This window comes from Lepidochelys olivacea, assembly GCF_965140295.1.
Source record: "Lepidochelys olivacea isolate rLepOli2 genome assembly, chromosome: 11".
In the NCBI taxonomy this organism is placed as follows: domain Eukaryota; kingdom Metazoa; phylum Chordata; order Testudines; family Cheloniidae; genus Lepidochelys; species Lepidochelys olivacea.
In genome coordinates this window covers 42,542,556-42,558,723 of record NC_140421.1, presented here as the reverse complement: position 1 = coordinate 42,558,723, position 16,168 = coordinate 42,542,556, and the positions used below count along the sequence as shown (strand labels likewise).

The 16,168-nt window shown below is 41.5% G+C and overlaps 1 protein-coding gene across 5 annotated transcripts in view; it reads left to right on the top strand.

The window, feature by feature from the left end:
* Nucleotides 1-16,168, top strand: part of GPR155 (G protein-coupled receptor 155) — a 46,895-nt gene that overhangs the window by 29,348 nt on the left and 1,379 nt on the right. For 4 of the 5 annotated variants that reach the window (XM_084643664.1, XM_084643661.1, XM_084643662.1 and 1 more), the window contains exons 6-15: nucleotides 317-400; nucleotides 2,275-2,395; nucleotides 4,591-4,675; nucleotides 4,762-4,852; nucleotides 6,610-6,823; nucleotides 7,680-7,787; nucleotides 9,362-9,495; nucleotides 11,424-11,519; nucleotides 12,143-12,207; nucleotides 12,982-13,119. In XM_084643664.1, coding sequence (XP_084499790.1) covers nucleotides 317-400; nucleotides 2,275-2,395; nucleotides 4,591-4,675; nucleotides 4,762-4,852; nucleotides 6,610-6,823; nucleotides 7,680-7,787; nucleotides 9,362-9,495; nucleotides 11,424-11,519; nucleotides 12,143-12,207; nucleotides 12,982-13,119 — 1,136 coding nt within the window. Of the gene's footprint in view, nucleotides 1-316; nucleotides 401-2,274; nucleotides 2,396-4,590; nucleotides 4,676-4,761; nucleotides 4,853-6,609; nucleotides 6,824-7,679; nucleotides 7,788-9,361; nucleotides 9,496-11,423; nucleotides 11,520-12,142; nucleotides 12,208-12,981; nucleotides 13,120-14,376; nucleotides 15,476-16,168 lie in introns of those variants that run through there. The other variant, XM_084643665.1, reaches the window with a different exon arrangement.

Sequence of the window (16,168 nt, the reverse complement as noted above, 5' to 3'; positions counted from 1 at the left end):
CCACCCCTTTGTTTGTGAGGGGCAAGCAGCCTCCAGCTTGATATGACATGAATAGAGCAGCTTTAACTTGCCCCAGCAACAGCAGTCCCCTAAAAGTCACACCATCCCAAGCACACAGAAGAACTGCACTGTGGCTATGCCTCCTATGGCAAGGGGACTGGGAGCTGGTGGCATAGAGTTGATGCTTCCGGCTTTGTTATCTAAAAACAAAAGGAAGTGGCTTGTTGGATGTTTAATTCCTGTATGTTAAGCCTGAGTGCTCATCTTAATTTTTAAAAGTCCTAAATTGAACTCTTATTTCTTTTGTGTATTTCAGATCTGGTCTCTTACTGTTATTCTTTTGAGTAAGAAATATAAACAGCTTCCTCATATGCTGACGACAAACTTACTCATTGCTCAGGTCAGTACCAGGTAGAATATAAAAATCTTTAGATACAAACTTTTTTTTTTTCTGAGAAATCGCTGTGTGGAAAGCTTACTTTATAGATATATGATGAAGAGAAAAAAGATCTAACACATTACTTTCTAAATAGCTTCAGTGTTACTGTGCCTCAGATTTTGTGTAGTAGACTGTATAGTATTTACTGTACAGAACAATCATTTGTGATTCTGTTGGAATAAATGATTATAACATTAAAGTCTCTCTGATAGAACTGTTTTTAGAGTAGCAGCCGTGTTAGTCTGTATTCACAAAAAGAAAAGGAGTACTTGTGGCACCTTAGAGACTAACCAATTTATTTGAGCATAAGCTTTCGTGAGCTAGGAATGCATCCGATGAAGTGAGCTGTAGCTCACGAAAGTATATGCTCAAATAAATTGGTTAGTCTCTAAGGTGCCACAAGTACTCCTTTTCTTTCTGATAAAACTGTGTCTCAAGCTGAGAAATAGAGGAAATTCAGAGGGAAAGCTCAGATTTGGAATACATTCTTTTCTCAATTTTATATGTGTAATTCTAAGTGGTGATAATCATATCTCTAAAAATAGCATATATCTTTTCATCCCAAAATGCTTCCCAATCTACATATACAGTAAGCACATATACATATACATGAAGCCATCTTCATTTGGTTGCTGTCAGCCACTTGAGGACATCTGGTACACAGCAGATGGCGCAACAGTGAGAGGGAAATGTTGGCTAAGGACACCGGAGCAAAACCCTGTATTTGAGAAAAGAGCCATGGAAGCTTTAAGGTCCAGACTTGACAGAAAAGATTTGGATTTATAAGTTCTCTGCTGCAAGACTTGCGTAAATGGAGTAAATTGCATGAGAATGCCACGTGTACTGAGAGAAAAGACTGAACCACCCTTTGCTCACTGGAATCTGTGTGTGTGCTGCTTTTTCCCCATGCTTTGCAAATGTTACTCTTGCCTATCATATAGATAGGATCATAAACACGCAGCATAAATTCATACAGTAGTTGCGGGACTGTTCTCTCAATACACATCTGTAATTCCCGTTGATACAAGTAGGAGTGAGTTACATGTGCCTAGCATTGGGAGAAAAGACCATATAAGACCTTCTTCCCTGGAAGTCAACTGCAAAACTGCCATGGAGTTCAGTAGGAGGATGATGGCGCCTGTTGTGTGCATATGCAGCAGACCTTTTTCTTAAGTATAATATTGATAGAAATATATAGTACATGATATTAAAACCAGCGAGGGTCCGTTGACTATTATGGAGTCCATCCTTTTCAAATATGGTTTGTTTAAATTAGACACTTCTTTTTTATAACTGCAAGTTAACTTCAACTGTAAAGGTTATTTTTCTTAAATTTGTATTCTAGTAATTTATCTGGGCCTCTTCACTACTAAGATTATCCTTGGACAGGTTGTGTCCCCAAGTGTGAATTATTTACCCGATAATTCTCCCAGATATCCAAACCTCAATCAGCCTCAGGTTTTTTTCAGTGCCCCTAAAACACTTCAGACAAAAAGGGTATGTAATGCATTTTATGAAATTTGTTTTCTGAACCCTCTTACTTCAGGTTTCTCTAACTCTAGAGTATGTTTGTTGTCAAAAATAGAAAATCCCTGAAAAACAAATGCTTATGTCAGTGACGTAGCCTTAACTTTGAGAGCACTATTGCACTGCTTTAATGCTGTGAAAACTCCTTTTTAAATATCTGAGAATTCATAAATTCAAACAAAATTCAGTTGTCTGGCTGCAGATCGTGGATTTTTGATAACTGTTGTATCTGTGCTACACTATTTATTTTTCCCCTCATATTTTAATTTCAATATTCAAATGATTGCAGCTTCACTCTCCTTTCACAGGTTGTTGCCTGCATTGGAATGGTGATGTGGAATTTCATTATTAGAGAGAGAAACATCACTCTGAAGATTCTGGTGTTCATCTTGTTATACAGCTCGCTTTATAGTACTTATTTGTGGACAGGTAAGTTGGAATGTGAATAACTTCTGCTTTCATGTGGTAAAAATAAGTATTGTAGTGTGCAATTAATGTTCGAGAGTAATTGATTGTACTCTGGAGAGTCATCTTTCCTCACATTGTATGTTAATCGTTTATTTAATACTATAAATGTGCACAGTTCTGTACAGTGGTAGGTCATTGCCAAACAGAAACACTGCCTGCACTGGGGAGCTTACAGTCTAAGGCCCTGATCCTGCATTTGGTAGCTTGTGGATACATTGCTGTGCCTATGCAGAGCTCCATTGACTTGAGTGCAGTTCTGCATAGATGCAGCAGCCTGCTTGTACTGAACAAATTGCAGGAATATGCCTTAAAGGCAAAAGCAAACACAGAGTGAACAGTGGGGTGTAGCCTTTTAACATGTCATAAATTGTGGGGGGGTTTTCTGTAGGTTCTTAGGGATGGAGACAGTGGTAGATTGCTGTATAATAGCAGAGCTTTGGGGAAGTTATACTAGGCATATGAGGGGGCATGGAAGTGTACAAAACAGACCAAAAGAGGTGGAAGGAAAACTTGGGTAGCCTTATGTGAGTGTGACGGGATGTACCAAACCTGCACGGGGCCAACAGGGTCCAAGAGGCCTTGCCCCTGCTGCGCATGCTCAAGGTGGAAGGGACAGATAAAAGGAAGCAGCCCAGCTCAGTCTGGGCTGGCTGAGGAGGAGGAAGGATGTGTGCTGCAGGCTCCTGCAGAGACGCCTATGACTCTCCAAACGGTGGGATCTGTGGACCTGGACTACGCTGTGGATGACCAGCCAACTGCGGAGCCTGACTGGCATGTCGAGCTGCTGCCGGCTGGGGAGAGGCCTGAAATGCACCTTGCGGGAGAAAGGACCCAGGGAATGTTGATAGAAGCTGATGCTTAAACTCTTAACAGGGAATTTGCCTGGGTTCCCTCCTTTCCTTTCCCCCACCCCCCTGCTTGCCAGTAGGTGTGGCTACTGCTTGTTTGCTCTGCCCTGCCCAGGTGCTACAGACTGACTGTTTGTTAGCCTGCTATTACCTGCCTCAGCCAGGAGGCCCATGGGCCATAGTCTGTTGTCTGCTTGGCCCCGCCAGGGGTCCCGAGCCCTCCTTGTTGTAATTACCTGATCCCACAGGGAGTCCCAATGACCACGTGATGGGATGTACCAACCCCACATTGGGTCAATGGGGACGGCCCCACTCAACACACAAGATCCCCCGTGACAGTGAGGGTGACCATGTGGTTATTTGAGTTTTCCTACATCATGTAGATTATGGGTTTTTAGCTTTTTATTGGCCTTTGATGAGGAAACATGAACAGGCACAGACAAGGTTTCTTGTGAGGAAACTTTAGCCCGGCTTGAAAAGGCCTCTCGCACCTCCTGTACTACTCAGTCACACGTGTCTCAGGACCAGTTTTAAGTGGGCAGCCTCTTTGCACTTGCATTTCATTCACTCATACCCACATACAGTTAGCCCCATAAAGGCAAGGCATTTCCCAGTGGGAGTAGCTGGTTGAAAATCAGGCCCCTTATTTAGACACCTAATTATGGACTTAGGACCCCAGCTTTGGTTGACCATTTTTAAAAATCTTATCCAGTTTTTTTCATAAATATGGAAGTATGTAGTTTGCTAACTTCCTGAGTTGTGAGGGACTGATAATAGAATTTGGAAGTCCAGCTCAAAGACACTGTTGTGCGTATGTAAAAGAGTGCAGAGTTTCTGATTATGTTCATATTTAGCTATCTAAAATAGATCAATAATGAATCTATAATTGTTATAGTATTCAACTGGTCAATACGTTGATATAAAACCTGCTACTAATGAGCAACTATAAAAACAAACTGCTCATGTCTAACATCCATATATGACATCTACTAAATGTTTATTAATCCATTAGAAACCATTTGTAAATGGAACCTTACTGTACAGTGAGCCCAAGTTTATTTAACATTTTAAATACCTATTTAGAATGTAACTTTTGAAGGTAATAGTTTTTGTATAATTTTGTCATAGAAGAACTAGGAAAAAAACATAGTAGCTTGTAGCTTTTGACTTAATATATTGAGGCACTAGAAAGAAAGTCTTACCAGCTGTGTGATATTGGATACCAGTTGTAGTGTATCTAGACTCTTCAATTGTTACCTTTTTTTTTAATGAAAAGTAATAAAGCAGACATTTCTATTGTTTTCTTAGGTTTCCTCTCTCTGACTTTGCTGCTGTTAAAGAAAAGAGACGTAATAAAGATACCTGTTGGCTTTATCATCATAGCTGGATGGGGGTAAGTCGGCAGAAGTTTCCTGCAGAATAAGTGGGAAAATGCAAAATAATTATTTTCTTGACACACTTTGTATTTTGCTGTTGCAGCATCCCAACACTTCTAGTGGGAATCTTACTAATAACTGGTGAACGTAACCCTGACAGCATTGACTCAGCTTTTTTTTATGGAAAATATCAGGTATGAATGTTTCTCTTCACCCCTTTTGACACTTGCCTTTCACAGTATGTTACTGAGAAACTGTTTGTTTTCACTCTTTGCTTTACATATAACTAAAGAGCTTTCTTCCAAGTACAGTTTACAAGTACTGGCAATGCAAATACTAGGGATCAAATAGCCACTACTCAGCTTGGAGGCTGTGGTATTAAAATGTTTTTCTGTAACAAACAGTTATGAAAGACTGTTTGAACAGGGAGCCTTTTTGGCAACACTGACAAAAAGAAAGCAGAGACTGAATAGCCTGGGAGTGATGATGGGCAGTAAATCCCTCATCCTCTAGGTCAATGGTTCCCAAACTTTTTACTAAGGCAACCCACCAACTGCATTTTGATTTGTTTACTTTTTAACCCACCTGGAGTCCAAATTCGTTGGGGGCACAAAATCATAGGCCAGCATCCTTCTTTCTCCTCCCCTGCTGCCTTGCCCTGCCAAGGGGCAGTGGCACCCTCTGCCCCAATGCTGCAACCATAATTCTAGCCCGATGCAGAAGGGGGGTAAAGTTATAGAATGAGCCACGCTCACCTTATAGTCCCCCTGTAGCAATGGCTCCTGTCCCATGAGACTGGACTTGGCTCCCCACTTCAGGCATTGCTGCCTGTTGCACAGGGTTGCAGCGTCCCTCAAGTTTGGCCCAGCCATCCTTCTTTCATGAGGGAAAGGCGGCCGAGCCAAATTTGAGTGCGTGCCCCATGTGGCACGTCTCAATGCTTGGCGTGGGGGAACTGGGCTCTGACTCAAGGGACAGGAGCTGCCACTGCACAGTGGATGCAGGGCAGGTTTGCTTTCTAAACCCCTGATCCTGAGGCTTCCCCTCTGCATTGGGTCTGCAACCCATCTACAGTTTTCCTGCAACCCTCTGGTGGGTTGCGACCCACCACTTGGGAAACACTGTTCTAGGTTACCGGTTTGAATCCAGCTTAGCTTGGTAGTTAGCTAAAGTTGTTACCATCTAATGGCTGATCAGTGGTCTTGATCAAGGTCCTATAGACAGGTGTCCACGCTACTAGAACATTACACCAAGTGGCAATAACTAGCATCCTCGTTGGGAGTCTTGGCAGAGAAACGAAGGACTGAAAGCGCCTGGAGTCTGAACTACACTCTTACTGATAAATTGTTCATTCATCTCTGGCATGACATACACAGCTGGGGCAATGTGAGCTCCCCTTGTGGTTTTACTTTCCCAGTGGATCTAGAGGACGTGAGTATGCAGGGTTGTCAATCTGGTACCTGTCACAAGTACTAACAATCTCCAAATTGATACTGTGTGTTGATGGCAGATCTGTCAGACAGGCTAATTGGACTTGCAGAAGGAGAGGGGGTGGAAAATGGAGCCCTGCAAAAGGAGGAAAAGAGAGTGCACTTGTCCTTGGAGTAAGAATCACAGAAGAAGGAGAAATGGGGGGAAAGGACAGGAAGTAGCTGAGAGCTGTCATTGCCTGGAGAGAAGGGTTCCTACAGAACAAAAGCCAAAGAAAAAGAACCCTCTGTGAGTTATCCAGGCTGGGAAGATCAGCTCAGCCAAGCATGCTGAGTGGACTTTTAGCTGCTGTTATGTCTTGTGGCATACATATAGAAATACATTTTGGTTTGTTCAGATTTAGGTGCTCCTCGACGGTTGGATTCTAGAAAGTACTGGTATTCAATGTGTCAGAAAACAAGCTTTTACATTTTCTTATGTTAAGGTGGCATATTTTTTTCTCTTGATTTTCCTCTGACAGATGGTTACCACAGCAGTGACTCTATTCATCAGCATTCTGATATCGGGTATCTCACTTCTGTGTATGAACAGAAATGAACAGGAGACTGACTATGAGATATTGAACCCATATTCACATAATGGCCAGAGGGAGAACTCTGAAAGGGAAGGGAATGAGGAGAATCCGACGTCAAGCAGTGGCTCTCCACCTTTCGCAGAATCCACTGCAGAAAGAGGTACAGTGTCTGGCTGTGCAAAAAACTGGGAGCTGGGGATAAACCATAATTCTGTGCATGAGTTTAACCTCTACTTGCTGGAAAGAGGAGCGGGAGGAGGGGAAAAGCTTGTCTTTCTCAATTCTTGAGAAATGCTAAGCTGCTATGGTGATGCGTGAAAATATAACCTTAATAGCGCACTTTCTCTCAGTTATTTTAATATGATGATTTAAGGGAGGTTTCTTAGTTATCACTATACCTAGTACTGTGGGCGTATGTGAAAGATCTCATTAATCAGGCATCTCTGACTGTTTCATCTGCACCCTGCCCACTAACCCAGCTCTTTCAGGACAGTCAAACTATTCCTTGTCCTCCTCATTTGGATTTAGTGTGCTTAGTTATGCCAGTGCTCCCTTACGTTGTTTATATAGCCAAGAGCACCTACATTGCTCCCATAGTGTAATGCTGTGTTTTGAAAACTTTTTAGTATATTAGGTGTCTGAAAAAGACCCTCTCTGAATGGAAGCTGGAAGAGAGTTGTCACACCCTTCTCCTTTAGGCAGTCAGTAATTCGTATAAAAACAACAAGGAGTCTGGTGCATCTGAAGAAGTGGTGTTTTGCCCACGAAAGCTTATGCCCAAATAAATCTGTTAGCCTTTAAGGTGCCACCAGACTCCTTGTTGTTTTTGTGGATACAGACTCACATGGCTACCCCCTGATACTTGGCACTAATTTCTTGACACTAATTTGTATATTTTCAGATGTACAGTAAATGTTCTTCTTTTAGAATATTATAGAATAATTTTGTTTTCCCATCACATTACTGTAAATCAGGGAAACTATAACTATCCCTTTAATACTTAATATTTTTAATAGGTTGCTGTTCATGTCAAACAATAAATGGTGAGTTATGCTGCTCTGGAGAGGGAGAGCCAGTGTCAAATGCCACCTCTAATGATAGCTGTACTCCTCCCACCGAGACAGGTACGAGAATAATGTATTCCCATATAATATTCCATCTGTTGCACTGACTAATTTAGTTTTGCTACAATAGCAGTAAAAATTAAATTGGGAGATGTCATCACTTTAACTGTTCTACTTGGACATCCTGAACTTCTAATTAAAATAGAAAGCTTTTGCCATCATGTAACTTCTTATAGTTTACACTCTGCCATCAGAAAAAATACTACAACTGTCTTATTGTCCAGAACTATTAATTTGTAACAGACCATTTAGAAAGCTGCACAGAATGCAACCCTTTTAAGGGGATTTGTCCTCGGAACTTTCAGCACTAGTCTTCACACAGGGGATGGGACTTTCAAGGTATAGGGCACCTCTATCTGTTCATAAATTCCTGGTCCTAAACTGTTGGAGTTTGCATCAAGGGCCTGATCCAAGGTCTATAGAAGTCTTTCTATTGATTTCAGTGGGCTCTGGATCTAACCCTGTAGATTGTATTTTGCCCTCGTATGGAACGTTCCCTTCCAAGTGTATTTGTTTTGAGGGGGCCCAAAGAGCCATGGAAATTGAAGAATAGTTCACAATGAACTTTGTGCACCCTGCAAGAACCCTTGGTCCAGCCCATGCAGATGTTTACTTCTCAGTAGCCAGCAAAGTGATGGTGCACACCGCAGCCTTCCTTAGCTGCACACTTTACAGGCAGCTCCATTCCATATGTACTGCATGCACAACATGTAACTTTCAACAGGTCCAAACTCTTTGGAACCCAAGCCATTTCTCACTGCAACACTTAATCAGGTCTCCTCAGTGAGGGCTATTTCCACACAGGAAGTTATAAGCAATTGAAAATGGGGTTACAATGGAAGCTCATGTAACCTTTACTTTAGCAGTTGATCGTGCTTCCCACTGTTACACCGAACTGCAGTGACACATACCCTGTTTTGTGTGTAGTACGTATTACTTCGTGCAGTTCTTTTCTTGCCATCTAGTGGCAGGTATGGAGAACTTTTAAATAACCACTACTAAACTTTGCGCTAGTATAGAGCTGTAATTTAGGCAGCAAAAGGTTTTGTTGTGTAAAGTTTTCCTGGTTAGAGAGAGAGCAACCATCTCCACCAGAAATCAACCAGTCCGCTTTGGGACAGATGTCTGAAAAATTTATAGTTAAAGCTAACATTAAAATTTCCCTTTTTGTGCATACATCCTCAGCACAGAAATTAAAATTGATATTATATATGCAAATTTCAGAAGTAGTAATAGGGTATTCGTGCATGGACTTGGAGCCAGGAACTCCTGAGTTGTTCAAGACTGCAGTATGTGTCAGCACTGATTAAATCAGTCATTTCAGCACTGAATAATGGGGAAGAGACACTGCACTGTGTAGATCCCAAACATGAAGAAAGCTGTGTGTGTGGACATTCCTGTTCACTTCCTCCTCCCATCTCTCCCCAATACTTCCTCTTCCTCACTGCTTCTAAAGGATTGTTGTAAGATTGTGGCTTTTGACTGGGTGTTGTACAAGCTGTCTAGCAGGGTCAGAATCATCAGACTCTGTAAGTTAAAAAGCCTAATTATAAATTCTGGTTAATGTTTTGCAGCAAATCAGTGTGAGAGTCATTGCAGTTCTGAAAACTGCATATTGGCACAGGAAGAACAACGTCTGCAGAGTGGAGACAAACAACTGGCTAGACATGTGTTGCTGTGTTTACTTCTCATTGTGGGCCTGTTTGCTGTAAATATTTCCTATTTCTGACATTGATTAGATCAGTGGTTTGACACTTTTTCAGGAAATCTGTATTGGCAGACCAGTAAAAATCTTGTAGTTCCCCATTTTTCTGGGTCAGTGTCAGTTCAGTCTGCACTATATTAAATGAATTGTGTGTATCTCAGTTCTGTCTCTCGTTAGAAGAGTACGTCACAAAATTAAATGTGCTAACTGTACCATTAACACTGCTGATGGCAATGAACAAGTCAGGGCTGACAACACTATGGGGAGGGCCAAAATTTGAATTCTCATTGGTCTGCCGGTTCATCAGACTTTTTTCAGGGATATTTTTCTTCACTACACGATAGTCAGCTTTTAAAAAGTGCAGTAGTTCTTTGAAGAGGGACTACCTAAAAATGGCTCCTTCTTATCGAACAGCTCTGTGTGGATTCAGAATCCAAGTTCCTTTAGCGATGACAAATACAATAGTGATGAGCATGGTATAAGAACCTATATAAATAAAACAGACAAATCTATTTGTGCTATTTATATTAGCACTGTGGACTCCACACCGCCACGCAGTGGGCTGGATTCTATTCCTTTGCTGCATCATTAACAGATTTATTTACTACCTTCCAGTTAGAGCTAATCAGTGACTCCAGTGAGATACTGTTGAAGACTCCAGTCTGCTTGCTGGAGTGTAACTAAGTCAAGATTTGACCTGCAGAAACTCTATTGCTGGTGGTGATACAGAAGAAGGAAACAACCCAGTCTGACTTTCAGAGCCCAAGTAGAGTTTGTCAGGCTGACAAAAAAACATACATTTTTACTTGTAAAAAATGTATAATTGATATAGAAACCAAGAGGACGCAGTGAACCCCACAGTGCCATTATTAGTCAAAGCAAAACTGTTTTTTAACTAGATCAGTGGTTCTCAAACTTCATTGCACCGTGACTCCCTTCTGACAACAAAAATTACTGCACGATCCCAGGAGGGAGGGACCAAAGCCTGAGCCGGCCCAAACCCCGCTGCCCTGGGCTTCAGGGGGGCCTATAACCTGAGCCCCGCTGCCCTGGGCTTCAGGGGGGCCTATAACCTGAGCCCCGCTGCCCCGGGCAATGGGGCTTATGCTTTGGCTTTGGCCCTGGGCAGTGGGGCTCAGGCTTTAGCCCCGAGCCTCAGCAAGTCTAACACCAGCCCTGGCACCCCATTAAAATGGGGTCGCAACCCACTTTGGGGTCCTGACCCACAGTTTGAGAACCGCTGAAGTAGGTCATTGGAAGCAAGTTTTCCTTTTTTTCTAAATATCATATATCAGACATTTCAAATAATTATAAATACATTTTTGTGGTGGCCCGCAAGATAAAAAGGTACCTGAAATTTTGTCCCCAGTTTTATCTATAAGTCAGTTATCAGATTTTTAGTTGCAGAAACTATTAAATGAACTATGAACCCCTTGCTACTCAAAAATGATTTCACCTTTATGCCCACATGAGCTAGCATTTTTTTCCAGATTATGTTCCGCTGAAGTGCATACCAGCACCATTTCAGCTGCTGCTGAGCTTCCATAAAAGCAAGAAACCATGTAGAAAATGCTGGTGTGGAGCTCAGTAGGAATGTTTGCTGTTTGCCTTGTGAAATATTGGCTCAGACAGGTTTGCTACTTATTGATTACCTAAGTATGCATAGAGTTTAACATAGAAGAACAAGGTCCTTCTTTGTTTAGGGTATTAAAGGATCAGGCCCTCAGCACTGATGGTACATTTCACCCTTAAAATCGATCACACTATGTGGGTCCCATTTACAGCTACTGAACCTCACAAGGAATGTAGCAGGTTACTTTTCAGTGACTGTTTTTGTTCTAGGTGACTTATTGCATAAAGAGAATAAATGAGTTTTTTGTTATCTTCTGTGAAGAAGAGAGAATTTTCTAATAAATTTATATTTTTAACAGAATCTGTCCAGCTGTTTGTGGTGGTTGTTCAACCAAGAACCTGGAAGGCTCTACGTGGAATTGCAGTTCTTTTGTGCTGTATTTAATTTTGGTCAGGTACTTCACAATGTTTCCTTTGAAATTGCGTATTTCTCTTGGGTGCTGACGCCGGTAATCAGCAGTGATAGGAAAGAACATGCTGAGACTTTCAGTGGAGGGCTGATAAAATGTGAGGTGTATCAAGTTTTCTAGAAAGGGGCAGTGATTCATTTAAACAGGTCGCTCATCCATTTTCTGCTTTACAGGTTGTTCATGCTCTGCCTCCTGTTTGCAAGTTTTGTATGATGGGCAAGTGTTCCAGAAGTAAATTGCTATCAGCTTATTCTTCTCTTTATTTTAGCTGGTCTTACCATGCAAATAGCTCTGGAAAGATGTCATTGTGTTTGTAATATCAGATGAGATGTCGATCTCTACATGAATAAATTTACCAAACCCCTTTCTGGAGAAGTTATTTGACAGCCTATTGCATACCTGTGTCTGTCTGTCTCTTTAGGGTCCAAAATTTAAAGGATCCTTAATCCTATTTATTCTTTGAAATAGTGTCCAGGCCACAAAATTCAGTCCTGATGGCACTAAATTCAGTGGATTATTTTAATTTTCTTTTCTTTCCTGGGTCTGAAATAATGTCTTTTCTAGGTTTATAATACTGATATTTCTGTGTTGTGGGTTTTTTTTCCTAGGGCTTCATATCCTTTGGTATATTTGGTTTGGATAAACATTTAATCATTCTGCCATTCAAAAGAAGGTAAATCTAATCTTTCAACACTTACCTAGGAAGGTTTAATGCTAAGGATAGCTATTAATAATGTTATTGGTCTTTTAAACCTCTACTTCCATCGCTGCTCCTACCTCCTCTCCTGCCTATGCTCCTTCCAGGGTGCCGCTCCTGAATGCCTCTTTGGTATTAGATTGGTACGGACACATGCAGTGAGCTGCACCCTTTTGGCCATGCCTTAATGTCACCACTGCTGGCTAATCAGAGTCAGTGGGTGCCAAACTGAAAATCTGGTGGGACGTAAAAGTTCAGCTGAAACTGCATTTAAACCTTAGCTTGCAAATGAGCAATTGCTGTTGGTACAAGTGAAACTGCCAAAGCTACTGCTGCTTCCCCAAACCCAGGGAAGCTGAATATGTCACTTACGTGGGGGAGTTGGGACTCCTAAGTCCCACACTGCCCCAAGCTGTGGGAAGAACTTAAGTTGTGGCTGGAGCTTGGGAGAGGACTGCCACCCACGGTCAACCTTAAATTGCACAGGGTCCAGGCAGTTCTGAATCAAGGAGGCACACCTAGTTCCTTGCCTCCTCTCTGTGTTAGCTAGAATCAAGCTTTTGAGTGTTCAAAGGCAAACAGTATATGGGCTAGGAAGTTCTATCATGAGTAGCTGGTGTATGCACTATATTATAACAGAATTGGTGACAGAAATGATGCAGAATTTTCCCCTGAGTTCGGTAATATTTTTCCAGCTTTCCTTTTAAATTGCCAGTTTCTTTGTTGATTTCTTGGTTAATTATTTTTCAGGTTTGAATTCCTCTGGGGTAGTAGAGAAGCAGCAGAACGTGCAGAGTCTTCTGTACCTGAGGAAATCAGGATGACATGTCAACAATTTGTTCATTATCACAGAGATGCCTGTGTCAGAAGCATTGTCAAAGACAGAAGGTGGGGCTCTGTTCCTTTACAGAGGTTCATTTAAACTGCAGTAAGCTGTTCAGAGATCACAGGCTGGGAATAAAAATATAGCACTTCCATTAGTGTTTACAGCCGTGGCAAATGTCTTCTAATTGCAGTATACATCAGTGTGAAAGATGAGTATTTAGCAGCTTGTTCAGGTAACTTGTCTTCAGTGGAAACATCAAACCTCATTTTTTTGTGACTAAAAGTATTTGCATGAGAAAAGTTTTGGGGGCCTAATCCTGCATCTTGTACTTACATGCATTTGCTATGGCTACATCTGTAAAGACTGCTCATGTGATTCTGGATTTGTAGGTCCTTGTCCCTTACAAGTTCATTCTTGTTGCTGATTTTTCATTTGAAGTTATAATCATCTTGTGATGTCACACAAGATTTCAGAAACAAATCGATGCCCTAAATTGAAGATTATGGTTTCAAGTTTGTGTTTGAGGTGGGAGGTGGGGGAGAAAGAGCAGCAGGAGCAGAATAACTTAAAAAACCTTCTGCTTGTTTTGCAAATACCCATGGTATAAAGAAAAGGCAGCAATGATTTTTCTAATCAGAATGCTTCAGATTCAGTAATTCTTTAAAGAAGGATGAAGTAAGGCAATCTGTGACATTACACAGGGTATAATCTGGACTAAGGAACAGCTCTGTCCCCTCAGTTCTCCAATGTGGAGTGGTTTTTACACAGCTTTGCTGTGAGAGCTGTCACTCCTGGTCTGCTCCCACACAACCTCCAGCATGTAACTTATTATCAACTATATTGTATGAGTGCTATAGCCAGCCATTTGTGAATTACACTGCAGAGCAACACCAGCAAATTCCCAGTCCCAAAGTTTCCCAGAAATGTACGTCTTGTACTGCCCAGCTCTCTGCTGGACAATACAAGCTCATAGAAAGTTCGTTATTTTATTAATAGAAAATGATATGCACAAATCCTGTTATCCCAAATGGAGTTTCCCAAATAACTCAATCCAAACACACTGGTTTAGGTGAAACAAATTTATTAACTATAGCTAGCTAGCTAGATTAGATTGATTTTCAGTGACTACAAGTAATGAGGCATAAGTGTCAGAATTGGTTACAAGAAAATAAAAGTACAATACAACTAATGCTTACCTTAAGCTAAAGTAAATTCAAAGCAAAGGTCTGTCTCACCACATGGTTCAGCAGACTTACTGGCTGAATTCCCTTCAGTCAGGATCCCTCCCCCAGTCCAGTGCTGCTTTCTTTGTTCTTCAGGTGTTGTTGATGCTGTGGATAAAGAGAAAGGAGAGATCATTTGGGGTGTCTGCTCTCCCTTCTTCTTCAAGAATCATTTCCAGATGAGGTTCAGGAGACGGAAAGTCTGTGTGTATGGGAACCCCAGGCTGTTTCTTTGTCAAGATGTAGACTTTTCACTCTCACCTTTTTTCCTGCCAAAGACACCTCGTTGAGGCATTGGCTAGCTTTTTGTCTCTGGGAAACTGGTTTGTGACTGCTCCCCAGATTTGGAACATGTTTTAATAATCTCATATAGTAGAATCTTAGAACTTTACACACAATGTTGCCACACACATTTTACCAGGACAATGTCAGCAAATTGAGTTTTCAAATGATACCTCACAAGGCATATTTTGTACAAAATTTATCATAATCTTGCAAAAGGGGTGAACATAGGGTACAGACATCCCACAGTTCACATAGCAGGCTTCCTACCACATAAGCAAGCATGGCACATCAGGAAGTATTTTTACGAAGTAGACGGGTGCAGTTTGTACCTACATGGTGCATGGTATAGGCACCAACTCTGTGGGTGCTCCGGGGCTGGAGCACCCATGGGGAAAAAATGGTGGGTACTGAGCACTCACTGGCAGCCTCCATCAGCGTTTTCCCCCTCCCCCCGGTGCCTTCTGCCCACCAGCGGGCCCTGCCGATCAGCGCCCATGCCTCCCGTCCATTGCGATCAGCTGTTCTGCATTGTGCAGGAGGCTCTTCGGGGGAGACAAGAGGAGCAAGGACGCAGCACACTCAGGGGAGGGGGTGGAACAGGGCTGGAAGATGCAGGGCAGGGGCGGAAAGCAGTGGTGGCCTTGAGGGAAGGAGTGGAGTGGGGGTGGGGCCTGGGGCAGAGCAAGGGGTTGAGCACCCCCGGCACAATGAAAAGTCGGGGCTTGTGATGCATGGCATTTTATTCCCCCTACTGTTTCTTTGCTTTTATTGTTTCTGTTTCCTTTGAGAACTAATCAGACTTAGAGTGAAACATAAGCTTGTACATATATTTTGGGTCTCTGTATTTAAAAAATATCAATTTCTGATCTCAAATATTTGTATTTTATATTTGAATATTATGTACTGTGCAGCATTTCTTTCCCACCTTATTTCCATTTGTGAGAAAATGTGTGCAATCCCTTTATCCCTTATTTAAATATTCATCTAATTTCTCCTTAATTTAATAATACTGTGTCTGATATGATTTTGGTTCTTTGTTTTGTTGCTCCACTAATATAAGCTAACATTTGCTCTCATTTTTACTGCTTGTTTTAATTAAAATATAAAGAAGTTCCTTGGTGATTGCTGTCTTGTGTAGCTGTTAATCATCTTTGTTTGCTCAAACTTCAGAAATCCTGCAGTTAGGTTCCATAGAGCAGATTTTAGATAACCAGAAATATTCATTACCACAAATACATTTCTGAGTGATAGTTTCCTAACACTGACTAGAAGGTAGTAGTATTGCCTCATCACTAAGTCAAAACAAACAAAACAAAACACTTCCATCTTGCATCAGTGTCATATTGTTCTCAGTTGTTCCCTCTAGTAAATAAAGATTCAGTAAGATAAGCACATTAAATGACTTATCTACAATATACACAACTATTCAAACTTGAAGAAAAGGTGAGCATTAAAGTGCAGCCCAAGTACCTAATGCTTCTGGCATTTTACCTTTCATTAAATCAGGTATTTTGTTACAGAAGTGGTCATGCTAATGAATACATTTGAAGTAAGTACCCAATAATTTGTATATGTACGTGTGTTGTAGTCGGATTGCTGTGTA